Source organism: Fragaria vesca, linkage group LG7 (genome assembly GCF_000184155.1).
Source record: "Fragaria vesca subsp. vesca linkage group LG7, FraVesHawaii_1.0, whole genome shotgun sequence".
Classification (NCBI taxonomy): Eukaryota; Viridiplantae; Streptophyta; class Magnoliopsida; order Rosales; family Rosaceae; genus Fragaria; species Fragaria vesca.
This window is the reverse complement of record NC_020497.1, coordinates 23,139,875-23,157,918: the sequence shown is the minus strand read 5'-3', so window position 1 is coordinate 23,157,918 and position 18,044 is coordinate 23,139,875. Positions and strand designations below refer to the sequence as shown.

Below are 18,044 nucleotides of genomic sequence, written 5' to 3'. Positions count from 1 at the left end.
AACTAATACTCTCTCTCTCTCTCTCTCTCTCTCTCTCTCTCTCTCTCTCTCTCTTGAATATACTGCTGAACTATTCATTATGGTTATGAGTGTCATGGATTTTGTTTCCACTTCCATAGCATTAACTTTAGCAGTAACTTTAGCTATGCTTCTGATCAGACACCGGAACGAAAGATTGTGTGAGAAGAAAACAAGATACCATCCTGTTGCTGGAACTGCCTTGAACCAACTCATCAAATTCCCTAGGCTGCATCATTACATGACGGAGCTTGCATGCAAATACACAACTTACAGATTGCTCCACTTATCCAGAAGTGCAGTTTACACCGTAGATCCTGCAAATGTGGAATATATGCTCAAAACAAACTTTGCAAATTATGGAAAGGTATGATGATTATGTAGCTGTACAATTTGAATTTAATCAGTTACTTATTTGGCAAAAATGTGGCATTCATATAGTTCCAATATGCTGCAGGGGTTGTACCTGCATAGCATTTTGTCAGATGTTCTGGGCGATGGGATCTTTGCTGTGGATGGGGCAAAATGGCGCCATCAGAGGAAGGCATTGAGCTCCGAATTCTCAAGCAAAATGCTGAGAGACTTCAGCAGTGCAGTCTTCAAACTTGGTGCAGTTAAACTTGCTCGTGTAATTGCAACCTGTGACCAAGCAATAGATATCCAAGTAAGTTTGCATTGTTTACTAATCACATAGCATTTTTCTTGTCATTGTTTTGAAAATGATACAAATATCGTGGTGTTTTCTTGAAGGATTTATTGATGAAATCATCCTTAGATTCAATCGTTAAGATTCTACTTGGTATCGAGTTAGACAGCCTGTGTGGAACAAATGAAGAAGGGAACCGGTTTTCCAACGCTTTTGATCAAGCAAACGAAACTGCCTTACTTCGGATTATTGATATTTTCTGGAAGATAAAACGGTTCTTAAACATCGGTAGGGAAGCAGCGCTAAAGGAAAATAGTATTGTGATAGATCAATTTGTGTACAATTTAATCAAAAGCAAGATTGGAATAATCCATCATTTAGAAGATAAACAATCTGTGAGTACCTTCCATGCCATCTTTGTCTAAGATTAATCTTTTGGTATTTATGATATTAATACACTCAAGATGAATGGCAGTTAATAACGAAAAGAGACTTTGTTTCAAGACTTCTGGAATTGAATGAGACTGATCCAAAGTACTTAAGAGACATGGTCCTCAGTTTTCTGGTTGCTGGAAAAGACTCACTGGCTGTTACTCCTTCATGGTTTCTTTATATGATGTGCAAGCATCTTCATATACAAGAAAAGATTGCACAGGAAGTTAGAGAAGTCATAAATCTGAAAGACCATTCAAGTGTTGATGAGCTTGCAGCAAGCCTTACTGATGAAGCCCTTAAGAAAATGCAATATCTCCATGCAGCTTTGGCTGAAACAATCAGACTCTATCCTGCAGTTCCAATGGTAAGTAATTCTTAGTTTCTTATATGCATTAGTTGAATGTCTAATGATACTTGAATTCCTCACAGTTCTGGATTTGAATTACTTGTTCCACATCTTAACAAGTTTGTTTTTGTGATGGTGTCATTCATAGGATGCAAAAATGTGTTTTTCTGATGATACATGGCCAGATGGATTTAGTATTAGAAAAGGGGATATGGTGATATACCAACCTTACGCTATGGGGAGAATGAAATTTCTATGGGGTGATGATGCAGAAGAGTTTCGGCCAGAGAGATGGCTTGACAAAAATGGCCAATTCCAAGATGAAAGCCCTTTCAAATTCACCGCCTTCCAGGTAAAAAAATCTACAGAAATACTTGCTAATAATCGTTAAGTTTTTCTGATTTCTAATGACAATTATTTTGTGACCTCAGGCTGGTCCAAGAATTTGTCCAGGACAGGAACATGCTTATATGTATATGAAGATCTTTGCTGCTGTACTCTTAGGCAGTTATATGTTTAAATTAGCTGATGAGAAGAAAGTGGTCAACTACAAGACGATGGTCAGCCTCCAAATCGATGGGGGACTTTATTTACATGCCTTCCCAAGATTAAGGAATGAATCGAAGACCTTAAATCCCATGCTCTAAAGTCTAAACATCTTTCATTGTCTTTGCTATATAAACTCCCTGGCCTGGTAATCTTCAGGTTCTTGATTAGTTATAAACTTATAATGTGCGGTAGTGTATGTTGGCTGGATTATTCCCCCTTGTAATAATAACATTCAGGTTTCTTACAATCATGTAAGACATTTGCAACATGTTCCCATTACAGTAAGAATCTATTCTTTGACACCCTTTTAGGCAAAAATATGTTCCAATTACAGTATGTCTATAATGAATGCAGTGATTGTGATGAAAGCAGGGCTTAGATCATGTCTTCTGTTCAAAATGTGCTGATGAGAATGTATTCGATCCGTCTTTGTGTATTTGAGCTGTGCAGTGTGCATACCAGGTGTTTGATCACTCTTCATATAATGGGGACCTTCATTTGCATGCCTCACCAAGATTAGGTAAGGCAGATGTGAAATTAAGACCGAATGGGTGCTGAAACAGATCGAATTATAATGGCACCGTTAATGGTCTTGATGAGAAAAAGAAGTTATAGATATACCTTTCACAAACGGATATTGAGGTTCCACATCTTGAAGTAATAACAATCCAGCTAACAATTTGGTTGGACCTAATCACCTTTATTTTTCTTTCCATCGAAGTTAATATAATGTGCTGCCGAATCCTACATATGCAGCATAAGCTCAAGTATTCAATATTACTGAGCGTCATGGATTTTCTTTCCGTTTCCTTACAACCACTAACTGTAAGTTTAGCAGCAATTCTTTTAGCTATCTTTATGGTTGGACTTCATGCCAGAAGATTATGTGAGAAGACTCAGAAGAGAAAGAGATACCATCCTGTTGCCGGAACTGTCTTAAACCAGCTGATCAACTTCCATCGGCTGCACGATTACATGACTGAGCTTGCATGCAAATACAGAACTTACAGGTTGCTTGGCTTTTTCAGAAGTGAGGTTTACACCTCAGATCCTGCAAATGTTGAATACATGCTCAAAACAAACTTTGCAAATTATGGCAAGGTATATTATTATATATATCTTGGGGAATTCTTAGGTACGTTCATGTATGTAATACCCAAGTTTATGGACATGACAACAAATTTGTTGTCATTATGATAAAAAGAGTTTGTTTTTGGGTAAGTATAGTTCTACTAAAGGTAATCACTTCACTTGCAACATTTTTACAAGTTTGTCATTATGATAAATGTCCCAGCACCATATAGCTTGTCTCAAGTTTACGTATTCTTACATGAAAAGTAATGTATTAAGTGAAATATGTGGCTTTCAAGTTATAAATCATCAGTTCCACTTTTGGGGGTCATGCAGGGCTCGTACCACCACAGCATTTTGTCAGATATTGCAGGGGATAGTATTTTCACTGTAGATGGGGAAAGTTGGCAGCATCAGAGGAAGCTCTCAAGCTATGAATTCTCAACCAAAATAATGAAAGACTTCAGTCTGCAAGTATTCAAAACCAATGCAGTAAAACTTGTTAAAATAATTTCTGAAGCTGTAAGCTGCAACCAAGCAATAGAAATCCAAGTAAGCTAGAGTGCAATGCTTCTAGCTATCCCAGTGCATTGTTATTTCATTTGCTTTACCAATACACTAATCTTTGTTTTTGTTGGAAGGATTTGCTTATGAAATCATCCTTAGACTCAATCGTCAGGATTCTCCTTGGTATCGACCTAGACACAACGAGTGGAAAGAATGAAGACGGTATCCAGTTTTCCTATGTCTTTAATGAAGCAAACGAATTTATCCTCTATCGATATGTCGATTTCTTCTGGAAGATCAAGCGGTTCTTAAACATTGGTTCTGAAGCAGTGCTAAAAAATCATATCAAAATGGTAGATCAATTTATGTATAAATTAATCACAAGCAAGATAGATGCAGTCCATAAGTCAGAGCTACCTGTGAGTTACCTTCTATCCCATCTGTTTGTTTAGGCTGAGTTAATTTAGCATCTTATTATCAACATACTGTCCATGAATGCAGCTAAAAAAAAGAGACTTTATTTCAAGGCTTTTGGAAACGAAAGAGACCAATCCAAAGTATATTAAAGACATGGGGGTCAATTTTATTATTGCCGGGAAAGACACTGTTGCTACTGCTCTTTCTTGGCTTTTTTATATGATCTGCAAGTATCCTCGTATACAAGAAAAGATTGCACAGGAGGTTAGAGAAGCAACCAATCTGAAAGATAATTCAAGCGTGGATGACTTTGCAGCCAGCCTTACTGAAGAAGTCCTAGACAAAATGCAATATCTCCATGCAGCTTTGACTGAGACTCTCAGACTGTACCCTGCAGTTCCAGTGGTAAAATATAAGAATATTAATTGAATTTAACACATGTTCGGAAAAAAAAAAAAACAGATGATTATAATGTACAAGTATTATTCTACAAGCTAAGCTGATAGTTTGAATTGCTTACATTACTTTGTAACGAGTTTGTTTGTTGCTGTCATTTGTAGACTGCAAAGGTCTGTTTTTCCGATGATACCTGGCCAGATGGATTCAGTGTCAAGAAAGGGGATATGATAGCATACCAACCTTATGCCATGGGCAGGATGAAGTTTCTATGGGGTGATGATGCAGAAGAGTTTCGGCCAGAGAGATGGCTCGATGAAAATGGCACTTTCCAGCCAGAAAGCCCTTTCAAATTCACAGCCTTCCAGGTATATATATAGTGTATTTTGTATTACTCCACTCTCAATCTGGAACTTCTAAATGAAGCACAAAGCAAAGGACTTTTCTGTGTAGTTTGCTGGATAAAGTTCTACATAAAACATGGAAATTATTCTGTTTACACAGGCTGGTCCCAGAATTTGCTTAGGAAAAGAATTTGCTTATAGGGAGATGAAGATCTTTTCTGCTGTGCTTTTAAGATACTACACATTCAAGCTGAGCGAAAAGAAAATAAGGGTCAATTACAGGACCATGATCAACCTCTATATTGATGGGGGACTCTACGTGCTTGCGTCTCCAAGATTGGAGCTTGAAAGATCTTAGATGTTAGTTCTAGCATCTTTCACTGCACCCTTGCACTTATACATCTTGTTTGTACTTTGTTTCCCTGTACTCCACATAAACTCCTTTGTGTATTAGTTCTGTGAAAGTGTGAAATGCCTTGTATTGATGATCTACTGTAATAATGTATGTATTACTGTGTTGTTCTTTACCACAATAAAGCATGTTGCTTATTGTGACATTAATTATAAGGAATTACTATTCTCCGTTTGATCCGAGTGTTGCTTCACATATATCCTAAACAGATAATCCAGAAGATGATGAGAAAAGAGTGTTCAATTACAAGACAATGATCAGATATACATAAAAAAGAGAACAACTGGGACAGAACAATTAGCAAGGCCTTGAGATCTTTGGCATGGTTCGTTGAGCACCATTATTGTAGAAATTCAAATCCAGTGCTCCATTATTGTCCTTGTGTTTTGGACCACAAGTTATCTGCTCTCAAATAGCAGAACATTGGCATAAGAAAAATGTGGACAAAAAATTGGAGAGAAATTAGTCATCTTTTTGTTCCTCACACCATTACCATTCTGTTATCTACAGTCTTGTGATAATCTATTCATGCCAGAGCTAGCTTGTAGGATTTATGAAACAAAATTAAGTAGTCAACGAAGGAAAGAGCAGACTGTTCTTGAAGGATCACCTAAGTTGTAATGCAGGAAATTTTAGTTACTGTAGAAGTATAGACAGAAAGCTTGTTAATATCAAGGAATGCAATGCAATATGCACTATCAGTTAACATCTTTACTCTAGTGGAGCCTTTCTATCCGTACTTGTGTGTTCTATACTCAACCACTTCAGAATGCTAATTTAACCGGGGATTGGGAGTCTGCATAAACAAACAAAGTTCTATGCTACATAAGGGACCCTAAACACGTCATGGATTTCTCTTCCACTGCCGTTGCTTTGAGTTTAGCAGTAACTTTAGCTGTAGTTGTGATTACGATCAATGCCAGAAGATTGTGTGATAAGAAAAAGAGATACCATCCCATTGCTGGAACTGTCTTGCACCAACTGATCAACTTCCATAGGATATTGCATCCAAATACAAAACTTTGAGTGCTAGACTTGTTCAAAACTGCAGTTTACACTGCAGATCCCGCAAATGTGGAATACATGCTCAAAACAAACTTTACCAACTATGGCAAGGTAAGATGAACATATATAGCTTCCATATTGTGATGTAAATATTCAAGCATGTGATGACAGTATTTGAGTTATATGTAGATTTTATCTGCTTCTGCAGGGGACATATCTGTACAGCATTTTGTCAGATAGTCTGGGTGATGGCATCTTTGCAGTGGATATGGCCAAAAGTGGCGGCATCAAAGGAAGGCCTCGAGCTCTGAGTTCTCAACAAAAGTACTCAGGAGACTTTAGGCCTTCAGCGGTACAGTCTTCAAAACCAATGCTGTGAAACTTGCTAGCATTATTTATGAGGCTTTGACCAGGAACCAAGCATTAGATATCCAAGTACGTATCTTTCTAGCCTTTCTAGTTGTCATCTAGATATGTCATGGAACATTTACCTCATTGAGGATTTGTTACTCAAGTAAGATCTCTTCATCCACCTTTGGAGAACCTTATTTACTTGAACGATGACGCTTTCTAAGTTTCTCCATCGATAATCCATGAGTTCTCAATGAGGTAAAATGTTTCATACGAAAAGCTTGTATTTCAAACTAGATGAGCCTAAGCTTGTATTTTCGATCATCTTCATCACTGTAATCAATAATGTTTTACGCTTTTCTGGTTTTGACAATTACCGTGAATGGATTGATTTACTTTCACACATAAGCTACTAAATTTCGATGAATGATAACACTAACATGTCTGCAATCATAAGCTTCAAGGTGAGGATAACCAATCATAACACTGACATCTTATAGCTCCCATGATCGTGATCGAAAGAAATATAAACTTGTCATTAATTGCTGGAGAAAAGAGTGTCTAGAAACAGTTTTTTGTTAGAGGAAGTTGAAAATCTTCTCTGTTATGTTTCTAGGCTGCTACATATTCAAGATGAGTAATGAAAATAGAGTGGTCTATTACAGGACCATATCACCCTACATATTGAAGTCTTCACATGCGTGCTGGTTGGGAACTTTGATAAAATTTAGGTGTTTTGCATTATTACATAGCGAAATATACAAGTAGAGAAACCTTGTGTGTGAGGACCAAGAGATAACCGAAAACAAAGCAGCTGATAACAAACAAACAATTGAAAGGATTTATTATTGTTGATTTTGATTCTTGACAATTACCGAAATCATTGTGTTCTAGAGCACAAGTAAGCAGAGCAAGGAATTTCTAAACATGGACAAAAAGTTAAAGAGTAATTAGCCATGGACTCGATCATGAGGAACCATACTGTTAGCTAGCATTTGTGATATACATGCCAAAGCTTGTAGAATCAATGAAAGAAAATAAAGTCATTGATGAAGGAAAGAGGGATCAAACTTACAAGCAGTAGGGGGTATGCAGCATGATGGGAATCGGTGGGAGTTGTATTTAGAGGATCACCTAATGTACTTGGTAATGAGGGAAATAATGTTAATCTTGAGTTTGGTTGAATATATAGTGAACTGTTTATCTGGACATAAAGTCATTAGCTTCACTAAGTAACATCAATGAGATGTGAAGCCCCATTGCCATAAAACGATTGTTTGATGGACATTTGGGCAGAATATATGTCGTCTGTTCCATTCTTCTACCAAACACCAAGATATTCAATGCCAATTTAATGGAGTGGATGAGAGCCTAGTTGTTGTATTGTTTGTTCAAATTAGAATAGTTGGAAGGTGGGAGATAGTCTTCAAAATTGGAAAAGATCTCTTCCTCTGCAAGCCTGCAGCATATAAGCAAATCGCCTAAACCCAAGTGAAGTATAATCTTATTATCACAAGGAAATAAGTACTGTCATGGATTTTTCTTCCACTGCCTTTGCATTAAGTTTCGTGTTAGTTTTAGCTATATATCTCATAAGACTCCATGGCAGAAGATTGCGTGATAAGAAAAAGAGATACCATCCTGTTGCAGGAACTGTAGTACACCAACTGATCAACTTCCCTCGGCTGCACGATTACATGACTGAGCTTGCTTGCAAATACAAAACTTACAGGTTGCTCGACTTGTTCAAAGGTGCAATTTACACGGTAGAACCTGCAAATGTAGAATACATGCTCAAAACAAACTTCAATAATTATGGAAAGGTATGTACGAAGAATAGCTGTAATGTATATAGTAATTGAAGTATATGTGGCATTTAAGTTATTTATGGTTCCAACCTTCTGCTGCAGGGGACATACCTGTACGACATTTTTTCAGATGGACTGGGCGATGGCATCTTCGCAGTGGATGGGGAGAAATGGCGGCATCAGAGGAAGGCATCAAGCTCTGAGTTCTCAACAAAAGTACTGAGAGACTTCAGCAGTTCCGTCTTCAAAACCAATGCAGTTAAACTCGCTCAACTAATTTATGAAGCTGCAACTAGAAACCAAGCAATAGAGATCCAAGTACGTTATTAACTTTTCACTTTACATGTTGTCACCTCATTAAGACTTTGTCAATTGGTTTTGGATGTGAACCTCAGACTACTTTATCAATATGTACCACTTTATGCACTCATGTTATCACTTCAACAACTCAAGTGGTACCACTGAGCTTTGTCTTTATGGTTATCGCAATAATATTTTATATATACAAGTTAAGAGGCGAGATAAAACAACTTGTATGTCCTCTCAAAAAAAAAAACAACTTGTATGTGAAATATGCGAATACAGAAGAATGTTCATGCTGTTATATATGAAGAAGGTTTATGCTGATATGTATCTTTTGAAACATATTTTGGTTTTCTGTGGAAGGATTTGTTTACGAAATCAACCTTAGATTCAATCATCAAGATTCTGCTTGGTATCGATCTAGACAGCTTGAGTGGAACACATGAAGAAGGTATCCAGTTTTCACAAGCTTATTTGTTAGGAGAATCAGCTGTCCTTTATCGATTTATTGATATCTCCTGGAAGATCAAACGGTTCTTAAACATTGGTGCGGAAGCAGTGATAAAGAAAAATATCAGAGTTGTAGATCATTTTCTGTACAAGCTAATCAATAGCAAAATTGAAACTATACACAACCCAGAAGACCCATCTGTGAGTTACTCTCCATGCAATCTGTTCGATGTATATTAATAAATTGAACTAACTTGGTATTTTAGTAATACTAATGCAAGTGAGGAGTGATGGCAGTCGAGGAAAAGAGACTTGGTTTCAAGATTTTTGGAATTGAAAGAGACTGATCCAAAGTACTTGAGAGACATGGTTCTCTGCATTGCTATTGCTGGACAAGAGACAACAGCTGGCACTCTTTCATGGTTTTTTTATATGATGTGCAAGCATCTTCATATACAAGAAAAGATTGCACAGGAAGTCAGAGAAGCTATAAATCTGAAAGACGTTTCAACTGTTGATGAGCTTGCTACCAGCATTAATCAAGAATCTCTTAACAAAATGCAATATCTCCATGCAGCTTTGACTGAAACACTCAGACTCTATCCTTCAGTTCCAATGGTAGATATATCTAATATTCATAAATTGAGTGTCCAATCATATTTGCAACATTATAATTTCTCGCATTTTTAAGTTAAAATTACTCATTCTCCTTAACATGTTTTACTGTGTGATGCTGCCTTTCACAGAATGCAAAGATGTGTTTTTCTGATGATACCTGGCCAGATGGATTTAGTATCAAAAAGGGGGACATGGTGGTATACCAACCTTATGCGATGGGAAGGATGAAATTTCTATGGGGAGATGATGCAGAAGAGTTTAGGCCAGAAAGATGGTTAGACGAAAATGGCATTTTCCAGGATGAAAGCCCTTTCAAATTCACAGCCTTCAGTGTAAGAGAAGATAGTGAAATCAATCTAACACTCACTGCTAGCTATTGCAAATTTTGTTAAAACATAAAGGAATGTAATTTCTGATGAGATTATGTAATTACATGCAGGCGGGTCCAAGAATTTGCCTAGGAAAGGATCATTCTTATATGCAAATGAAGATTCTTTCTGCTGTGCTATTAGGCAGCTTCATATTCAAGCTAGCTGATGAGGAAAAAGTTGTCACTTACAAGACCTCAGTCAGCTTCCCAATTGATGGAGGCCTCTTTGTGAAGGCCTACCCGAGATCAGGGCATGCAAGACCTTAAATCTCCTGTTTTATAACTACATTGCAACCCTTGTTTTGTCTATGTTATCTTCTTAATTTTCCTAGTAGTGTTCAAGTACCTTGTCATCTTGAAATTGTGTAATCAAGATAAGCATTGCTTGATAACTTGATGAAGGAATAGATCAGTTATTACTTAAATTCTTAAAGTGATCTTTTGATTACCATATATAAGGGATACTGTTGATATGTCGTTTACCAGAAAAAAAAAAAAATAATCTATATGATTCATTACTTTATCAACTAGGGTTTCGACTGAAAGGAGAGCTGTCAGTGAAAACCTATACCATTTGATTCTACCATCAAATAAAGCAAATCAGGAAAAACAAAACCCAGAAAAGAAAATTGTAATCTTACTATCTGATGAAAAATTGAGAGCTGAGAATTACCAAAATCTGAAATTTGATAATCAATGGCCAACCCATTAGATTCTCCGCTCGATCTTGTGTCTCTCTTCTTCTTCTTCTTTTGCCCTCGATCGACCAACCTTTCCCTTTTACATAAACTGTTTTTTTGCTTTGTTTTTCGCTGATAGTGGGATTCTTCTTCCAAGTCTCATTCTATCCCCGCACTTTTTTATTATGTTGCTTTTACTATAGTAACCCTCGTATTTGTTTCTTTATCATATAAACTCAACAGGATTAACTTTGGTAAGTTAATATTTAGCCAAACTTTGTTACAAGTAGTTAATAGTGACTAGATGAAAGGCAAAACTTGAAATCCAATCAACATATAGAACAAGATCTGCAGCTGACAGGGTGTCACACTGTCATATATAGCACATTGAGTTGTTGAGAATGTAAACCGGTCTGTGCTTACCTTCAGTGATTGCAGGTGAGAACGTAAATCGGTGATGAAGTCCGATCAAATGGTGGACCAGCTTGTGTTTTCGGCCAAGCCTTATTGCTCATCTCCGATCCCTGCAGGACATATAGCACCCAGACCTGCAATTCAAATCCAACGAGAAACTGAGAAAGACAAGTGCTCCTTTTGTTTGCATGGGTTTTCGGTCTCCGCTGCTGGAGCATTGAGCTTGTTGCAGTTGTTGGTAGTAAGTAGTAACTTTTGCTATGGCAGTCTGCCTGACTCCCATGCCACAAAATTTGTCTCTGCATATAGATCTAGCTAGCTTCGACTGTGCTCCGTTTGTGTCAAGGTTTAGCTAATATTTCCAAGTAATTCCAAGTCATTCATGGGTGGACTCGCTTTTTTTTTGCTGAGTCTTCTTTTGATGTGGGGAAGGTCTGGGTCAGGCATTTCCTCTTGAGGTGGACTTGCTCTTACGTAGCATATACTAAAGAACAAGCACGTACCATGCATGGTTTAGTGAATTTTTCTCAAATTCCAAAAATAGAAATGTCTATATCTGGCACGGGTGGTTTGGCATATATATATTTATATATGGACCAGCAAGGCAGCAATCAGTTGCTTCTTTCACTGTCCTTCTGTTCCAGAGCACCAGTTGCGTTATCGGGTTCGCACGCAGAGCATGGGGCATGCACATGAAAAATGAAAGAAGTGGGGGAACTGTTAGTCTGGACAGAAACCCATGAGCTAGCTAGCTAGCTTCACTGATTAGTCCTAGCTAGCAATTTAGTGATAAGGAATGTGCGATGGAGATTCGGCCAGCCATGTCATTTCTTTCCGGTTTCCATTCAGTCCATGCACGTATATGCATTATTGGAGTAGTGGACGTGGAGCCTATCTAGCTTGTTCACTTCATCATTGTTCAATAATTAATGAGTTCCCTTGCATATATCTAGCTTCCATAGTTGGATAGGGAAGTCGGCACAAATATCAGAAAGCTATCTACCTCTGCTACTACATTCTTCTTCAGCAGTCATGGATTTGGTTTTGACTGCGGTGGTATTGAGTTTAGTGATGGTTTTAGCTGTAGTTGTGGCTAGACACTGTAGCCAAAAATTGCGTGACAAGAACAAGAGATACCATCCTGTGGCCGGAACTGTCGTGCACCAACTTATCTACTTTTCTAGGATACACGATTACATGACCGCGCTTGCATGCAAGTACAACACCTACAGGATACTCGACTTTTTCAAAGGTGCGGTTTACACAGCAGATCCTGCAAATGTGGAATACGTGCTCAAAACAAACTTCACCAACTATGGCAAGGTATGATGTGTAATGCTTAAATATATAAATGTTAAAGTCATACGTATATATGTGCCATTCAAATTATACTTCCAACATGATGCAGGGGACGTTTATATACAACATTGTGTCGGATGTCGTCGGCGATGGGATCTTCGGAGTGGATGGGCAAAAATGGCAGCATCAGAGGAAGATGATGAGTGCTGAATTCTCAACAAAAGTAGTGAGAGACTTCAGTACGGCAGTTTTCAAAACCAATGCAGTTAAACTTGCCGGCATAATTTTTAAAGCTGCAACCAGCGACAAAGCAATAGAGATCCAAGTATGTTTGCAACGTTTCTGTTTTTCGCCAATCACATTGGATTATTATTACAAACCTCATACTTGTGTGATGCACGTGTTAATTAATTGTGAAAGAAAAGAAATATATGAGGCTGAAAACCATACTTATGGGTACTACATGTATCTCACATTATGTGGTATAAACACGTTATTTTCATGAAAGTTTGTGATATGTTGGACTTTATGTAACATTAGTTGCCACATACGGTAGGATGTAGGTAACATCCTAAAAGGTGGTTTTAGTGAAGTTTTAGTATGTGAAACATGCATGTTCGGAAGGTTCAATTTTATATTTATTTGGTTTATGGTCTTAAGTTGTTGTATTTATTTTATCCTTCATAAATCTTAATTGTGTTCATTTTGTTTTGAAGGATTTATTTATGAAAGCAACCTTAGACTCAATCATAAAGATTCTACTTGGTATCGAACTAGACAGCATGAGCGGAAAAGATGAAGAAGGTAAAGGGTTTTCTCATGCTTTCGAATCGCAACAAGAAGCTGCCCTGTATCGGAATGTTGATAAATTCTGGAAGATCAAACGCTTCTTGAACATCGGCAAGGAAGCACAGCTAAAGAAAAACATCAAAGTGGTTGATCAATTTGTGTATAAGTTGATCGATAACAAGATTGAAGCTCTGCAAAGTCCAGAAAACAACCTATCTGTGAGTTACCTAGCCTTCCATGTCATCCTGCTTGTTATTGCTTTTATATCTAGAGTGTAAACATTACTAATGTAATGAGCGAGGATTAATGGCAGCTGAAGAAAAGAGACTTGGTTTCAAGGCGTTTGGAATTGAAAGATACTGATCCAAAGTACTTGAGAGACATAGTCCTCTGTGTTACAGTCGCCGGACAAGACACGACAGCTTGCACTCTTTCATGGTTTGTTTATATGATGTGCAAGCACCTTCACATACAAGAAAAGATTGCAAAGGAAGTTAGAGAAGTAGCAAATTTGAAAGATGATTTAAGAGTTGATGAGCTTGCAGCGAGCCTTACAGATGAAGCCCTTAACAAAATGCAATATCTACATGCAGCTTTGACGGAAACATTAAGACTCTACCCTGTAGTTCCAATGGTAAATAAATCTAATATGCTCAACTGAAACTTGCAAGGTTACAATTAATGACTTCCTTTCTAGATTCGAATAGCACATTCTACTTCCTAACAAGTTTGTCTGTGTGATTCTGTCATTTATAGAACAATAGGATGTGTTTTTCTGATGATACCTGGCCAGATGGATTTAGTGTAAAAAAGGGTGACATGGTGGTATACCAACCTTATGCAATGGGAAGGATGAAATCTCTTTGGGGTGATGATGCAGAAGAGTTTCGGCCAGAGAGATGGCTCGACGAAAATGGCCTTTTCCAGGATGCAAGCCCTTACAAATTCATAGCCTTCAGTGTAAGAAAAGATATTAAAATCACTCAACATTTGCTGTTATCTCTGAAAAAATGTGACTTTTGATGAGATTTTTTTTTTATTACATGCAGGCCGGTCCGAGAATTTGTTTAGGAAAGGAACATGCCTATACACAGATGAAGATTTTTTCTGCTGTGGTTTTAGGCAGCTATATATTCAAGCTTGCTGATGAGGAAAAAATTGTCAATTACAAGACAATGATCACCCTACCAATTGATGGAGGTCTCTATGTGAATGCCTCCCCAAGATTATTGCATGCAAGACCTTAAGTCCCATGTGCCATAGCTACTTCCTTCAGTGCATCACTGGTCTTGCTATGTAAAATCCTTGATCTAGTATATATTGTTCAATGCAAGTTCCCGTTTCATCATCTTTCATATTGTAATCAATAAAAGTTAATTTGCTTGATAAATTGGTGCATTATTGGAAAAGTACTCTGATGAAGACCATTATTTGGCATAACACAGACCGCATGAGAACAAGTTTGAAACAGTTTCTCTAAGCGTCTGGCGTAGAGTTTTTAGTTTTTTAGTATACCGTTTGAAAACACAGCTTGAGCTTGGCAGTAATTTTCCCATGCCACGAAACATGTCTGCATATCTACCTAGCATGGCTGTGCTCCTTTTGTGTCAAAGGTTTAGCTGGTATATATCCAAGTCATTCCTGGCCTGTCGGTTATCAATCATAGCATATACTAAAGAACAATTAGGTACGTAACATGCATGGGATGGCATATAGAGAAAAGTACTCAAATTCCAAAAAATAAATGTCTATATCTGGCACGGGGCCCTATTGTTGGACCAACAATCATTTACTTCTTTCCCTGTCCTGTTTGAGAGCAACCAGTTGAGTTAGCGGTAAGCTGAGCACGGGCACATGATAAATGTAGACAAAAAATGAAAGAGGAGAGGGAACTGTTAGTCGATCTGGACAGAAACTCATAAGCTAGCTTCAATGATTAGTCATAGCGATCTTGAAAAACTTTAGTGATAAGGAATGTGATCGAGAAGGAGATCTGGCCAGCCAATGCCATGCATGTCAATCTTACTAGTCTCCAATCAGTCCCCGTATATGTATTATTGGAGTGGAGCCTAGCTTGATCACTTCATTATTGTTCAATAGCTGCTGAGTTCCCATGCAAATTAATATCTAGCTTGAATATATAGTTGGATAGGGAAGTCGATCGGCACAAATAACAGAAAAGCTATCTTCCTCTGCTACTACATTCTTCTTCGATCAGCACTGTCATGGATTTGGTTTCGACTGCCGTAGTATCGAGTTTAGTGATGGTTTTAGCTGTAGTTGTGGCTAGACACTGTAGCCGAAGATTGCGTGACAAGAACAAGAGATACCATCCTGTGGCCGGAACTGTCGTGCACCAACTTATCTACTTTTCTAGGATACACGATTACATGACCGAGCTTGCATGCAAGTACAACACTTACAGGATTCTCGACCTTTTCAAAGGTGCGGTTTACAAAGCAGATCCTGCAAATGTGGAATATGTGCTCAAAACAAACTTCATTAATTATGGCAAGGTATAATTAATTAGTGAAGTTACACCGAATGAAAAGACTACGATACTCATCTTTTGCATTGTGTGACAAACAGTGCTAAGTTTTTGATTTGTAAGTAGTACATGAAACAACATATGTCAAACAATAGAACAGCAGAAGATGGGCAGACAAAGATCCCCATTAAAATGCTCGTTTTGTTGTCTTTGGGACTATGGCTTGAAGAGACTACAAGGCATTTCAAACTTAGTGCATCCGAGAATGGGCTCCAAAATGTGCATGAATGTAAGTTTAAAGATGAAGAGTACTTAACATAATGCTGTTTTAGCTTTCTTTTTTTTTTTTATTCCCTGACTTTACATATCAAAGTAGCTATCCACTCGGGGTGCCAATAGGGATCCAAATGCATGGAAGAAATCAAAGGCAGACCTTTTCAGTCTTCCATTCTAATAATGACAATTTGGCCATGGAGTACTCCACTCCCCCTTCAAGTCTGTGAAGACCTTTAAATCCCCTGTTTTTTTACCTGTTACAAAAAAAAAAAAAAAAAAAAAAATAACCCCCAGTTTTATAACTACATTCACCTTGTTTTGTCTATGTTATCTTCTTATTTTTCCTAGTAGCGTTCAAATGCCTTGTCATCTTCAAACTGTGTGATCAAGATAACCATTGCAGCATTGCTTGATAACGATGAAAGAATAGGTCAACTATTACTTAAAGTAATCTAACGATTACCATAAGGGATACTATTGATATGTCGTTTACCGAAAAAACTATGTATATATGGTTCATATATTACTGTATTAACTAGGGTTTTGGCTGCATGCAAGGAGAGCAACACAGAGAAAACCTATTTGATTTTAGCATCAAAGAAAATCAGGAAAAAAAAAACCCAGAAAAAAAAACAACATTGATCTCTTGCTAATTAATGAAAAATTGAGAGTTGAGAACTACCAAAATTTGAAATTTGATAATCAAAGGCCAACTATTAGATTCTGTGCTCGATCTTGTGTCCCTCCTCCTCCTCTTCTTCTTCTTCTGTCCTCGATCAACCAACATTTCCCTTACATCGTCAAAATAAAAAAAATAAAAAACCAACATTTCCCTTTTACATAAACTGTTTGGTTCCTTTGCCCAATAAGCCTGTGACAGTATGACCCTTTGTTTTTCACTGATAGTGGATTCTTCTCTAACTTTCTCAGTTTCTCCCAAGTCCCGTTCTCTCTATCCGGAGGTCTTTCTCCCAACAGGGTTAATTTTGGTAATTTAAAATATAATCAAACTTTCTACAGCAGTAATAACCAAAATTCTACGGTGTATCTGATGTATATATGGATGTGTGTATTACATAACATGATTAACATTATCTTAGCCATGTCCCTCATCACACTCCCACGAACCTCCTATATATCGTACCAAACCTTGTATGCAAAGCCCCTTCTATATATGAAATAGTCATATTTCTTAATCACACAATTAGTAAAACATGAGTTTTAGAATGTGCTCCAATCGGTGAAAATCAATTTCATGCTTAATTCATCCAGCTATCAGTTATTCGTCAATGCCAAGTAGTCGGCAAAAAAAAAAAAAAAGACCTTTGCTTTTCTGAAGTGCCTACCTAGTTTATAGTGTCGACTAAAACTTGAAATCCGATGAACAAATAGTACAAAACAGGGTGTCATAGCAGATTGAGTAGCTGCAGAGAACGTAAAGAGGTATGTCCTCGCCCTCAGTGATTGCGTCCCAATTGGTACAGGCTGATGAAATGGTGGACCAGCTTGCGCTTCGGCCAAGCCTTGCTCATCTCGATTCTCCAACCCATGCAGGCCATATAACATCCAGTCCTGCAATTCAAATCCAACGAGAAAGACAAGTACTGCTCCTTTTGTTGTTTTCCGCTGCTGTAGCATTGAGCTTGGCAGTAATTTTTGCCACAAAACCGGAGCGGATTCAGTGCACCGTGGTGCACTTGAACCAGCTAACATGGACTAACAGAACTATACCACCGTTAGGTTAGCAGACTTAAAAAAAAAAAAACTGAAAACGCAGTAAAAATAAAATCACTTATATCATTATTACCCTAGTGACCGGAGAGAAGATGACGGAGAACGAGGGCGGCGATCATGACTGGAGAATGGAGATGGATCAGTCCTCCATCTTTTGAATCCCATTAACCCGTTTAAATTTATGAAATTAAACCAGGGTAACTACTAACTACTCAATCGAGGAGGAAGTTATCTGACTATGAGCTCGGTATGATCCAATCGAAAATGAAAAGGGTCTGTTTTTCTTTTCTCAAAGGGTAACAATCGAGGAGGATGAAG

The 18,044-nt window shown here is 37.7% G+C and overlaps 4 protein-coding genes and 1 pseudogene across 4 annotated transcripts; all 5 read left to right on the top strand.

Annotated features, from left to right (window-relative positions):
• Window positions 1-85: 85 nt before the first annotated feature.
• On the top strand, window positions 86-2,092 carry LOC101307449 (cytochrome P450 704C1-like). The gene is made up of 6 exons (XM_004309210.1): window positions 86-385; window positions 476-682; window positions 769-1,059; window positions 1,140-1,463; window positions 1,594-1,797; window positions 1,877-2,092. The coding sequence occupies exons 1-6, from the start codon at window positions 86-88 to the stop codon at window positions 2,090-2,092; spliced, it is 1,542 nt and encodes a 513-aa protein (XP_004309258.1).
• A 677-nt stretch (window positions 2,093-2,769) lies between these two features.
• Window positions 2,770-5,087, top strand: LOC101307167 (cytochrome P450 704C1-like). Its single transcript, XM_004309209.1, has 6 exons — window positions 2,770-3,095; window positions 3,402-3,617; window positions 3,707-3,991; window positions 4,074-4,394; window positions 4,550-4,753; window positions 4,890-5,087. Exons 1-6 carry the CDS (start codon window positions 2,784-2,786, stop codon window positions 5,085-5,087), a joined length of 1,536 nt encoding a protein of 511 aa, XP_004309257.1. The 5' UTR covers window positions 2,770-2,783.
• Window positions 5,088-5,987: 900 nt separating this feature from the next.
• On the top strand, window positions 5,988-6,488 carry LOC101306873 (annotated as a pseudogene).
• A 1,365-nt stretch (window positions 6,489-7,853) lies between these two features.
• Window positions 7,854-10,313, top strand: LOC101306579 (cytochrome P450 704C1-like). Its single transcript, XM_004309208.1, has 6 exons — window positions 7,854-8,320; window positions 8,408-8,623; window positions 8,972-9,259; window positions 9,356-9,676; window positions 9,805-10,008; window positions 10,116-10,313. The coding sequence occupies exons 1-6, from the start codon at window positions 8,030-8,032 to the stop codon at window positions 10,311-10,313; spliced, it is 1,518 nt and encodes a 505-aa protein (XP_004309256.1). The 5' UTR covers window positions 7,854-8,029.
• Window positions 10,314-12,172: 1,859 nt separating this feature from the next.
• On the top strand, window positions 12,173-14,475 carry LOC101306288 (cytochrome P450 704C1-like). The gene is made up of 6 exons (XM_004309207.1): window positions 12,173-12,463; window positions 12,549-12,764; window positions 13,156-13,446; window positions 13,542-13,862; window positions 13,985-14,188; window positions 14,278-14,475. The coding sequence occupies exons 1-6, from the start codon at window positions 12,173-12,175 to the stop codon at window positions 14,473-14,475; spliced, it is 1,521 nt and encodes a 506-aa protein (XP_004309255.1).
• Window positions 14,476-18,044: the final 3,569 nt, after the last annotated feature.

Excerpts from the sequence above, each read along its gene's own strand:
- LOC101307449 (XM_004309210.1), top strand. The coding sequence starts at position 86 with ATGAGTGTCATGGATTTTGTTTCCACTTCCATAGCATTAACTTTAGCA. Across the intron at positions 386-475 it reads ACTTTGCAAATTATGGAAAG|GGGTTGTACCTGCATAGCAT; the intron begins GTATGATGATTA and ends AATATGCTGCAG. Across the intron at positions 683-768 it reads ACCAAGCAATAGATATCCAA|GATTTATTGATGAAATCATC; the intron begins GTAAGTTTGCAT and ends GTTTTCTTGAAG.
- LOC101307167 (XM_004309209.1), top strand. The coding sequence starts at position 2,784 with ATGGATTTTCTTTCCGTTTCCTTACAACCACTAACTGTAAGTTTAGCA. Across the intron at positions 3,096-3,401 it reads ACTTTGCAAATTATGGCAAG|GGCTCGTACCACCACAGCAT; the intron begins GTATATTATTAT and ends GGGGTCATGCAG. Across the intron at positions 3,618-3,706 it reads ACCAAGCAATAGAAATCCAA|GATTTGCTTATGAAATCATC; the intron begins GTAAGCTAGAGT and ends TTTTGTTGGAAG.
- LOC101306579 (XM_004309208.1), top strand. The coding sequence starts at position 8,030 with ATGGATTTTTCTTCCACTGCCTTTGCATTAAGTTTCGTGTTAGTTTTA. Across the intron at positions 9,260-9,355 it reads ACAACCCAGAAGACCCATCT|TCGAGGAAAAGAGACTTGGT; the intron begins GTGAGTTACTCT and ends GAGTGATGGCAG. Across the intron at positions 10,009-10,115 it reads TCAAATTCACAGCCTTCAGT|GCGGGTCCAAGAATTTGCCT; the intron begins GTAAGAGAAGAT and ends AATTACATGCAG.
- LOC101306288 (XM_004309207.1), top strand. The coding sequence starts at position 12,173 with ATGGATTTGGTTTTGACTGCGGTGGTATTGAGTTTAGTGATGGTTTTA. Across the intron at positions 12,765-13,155 it reads ACAAAGCAATAGAGATCCAA|GATTTATTTATGAAAGCAAC; the intron begins GTATGTTTGCAA and ends TTTGTTTTGAAG. Across the intron at positions 14,189-14,277 it reads ACAAATTCATAGCCTTCAGT|GCCGGTCCGAGAATTTGTTT; the intron begins GTAAGAAAAGAT and ends TATTACATGCAG.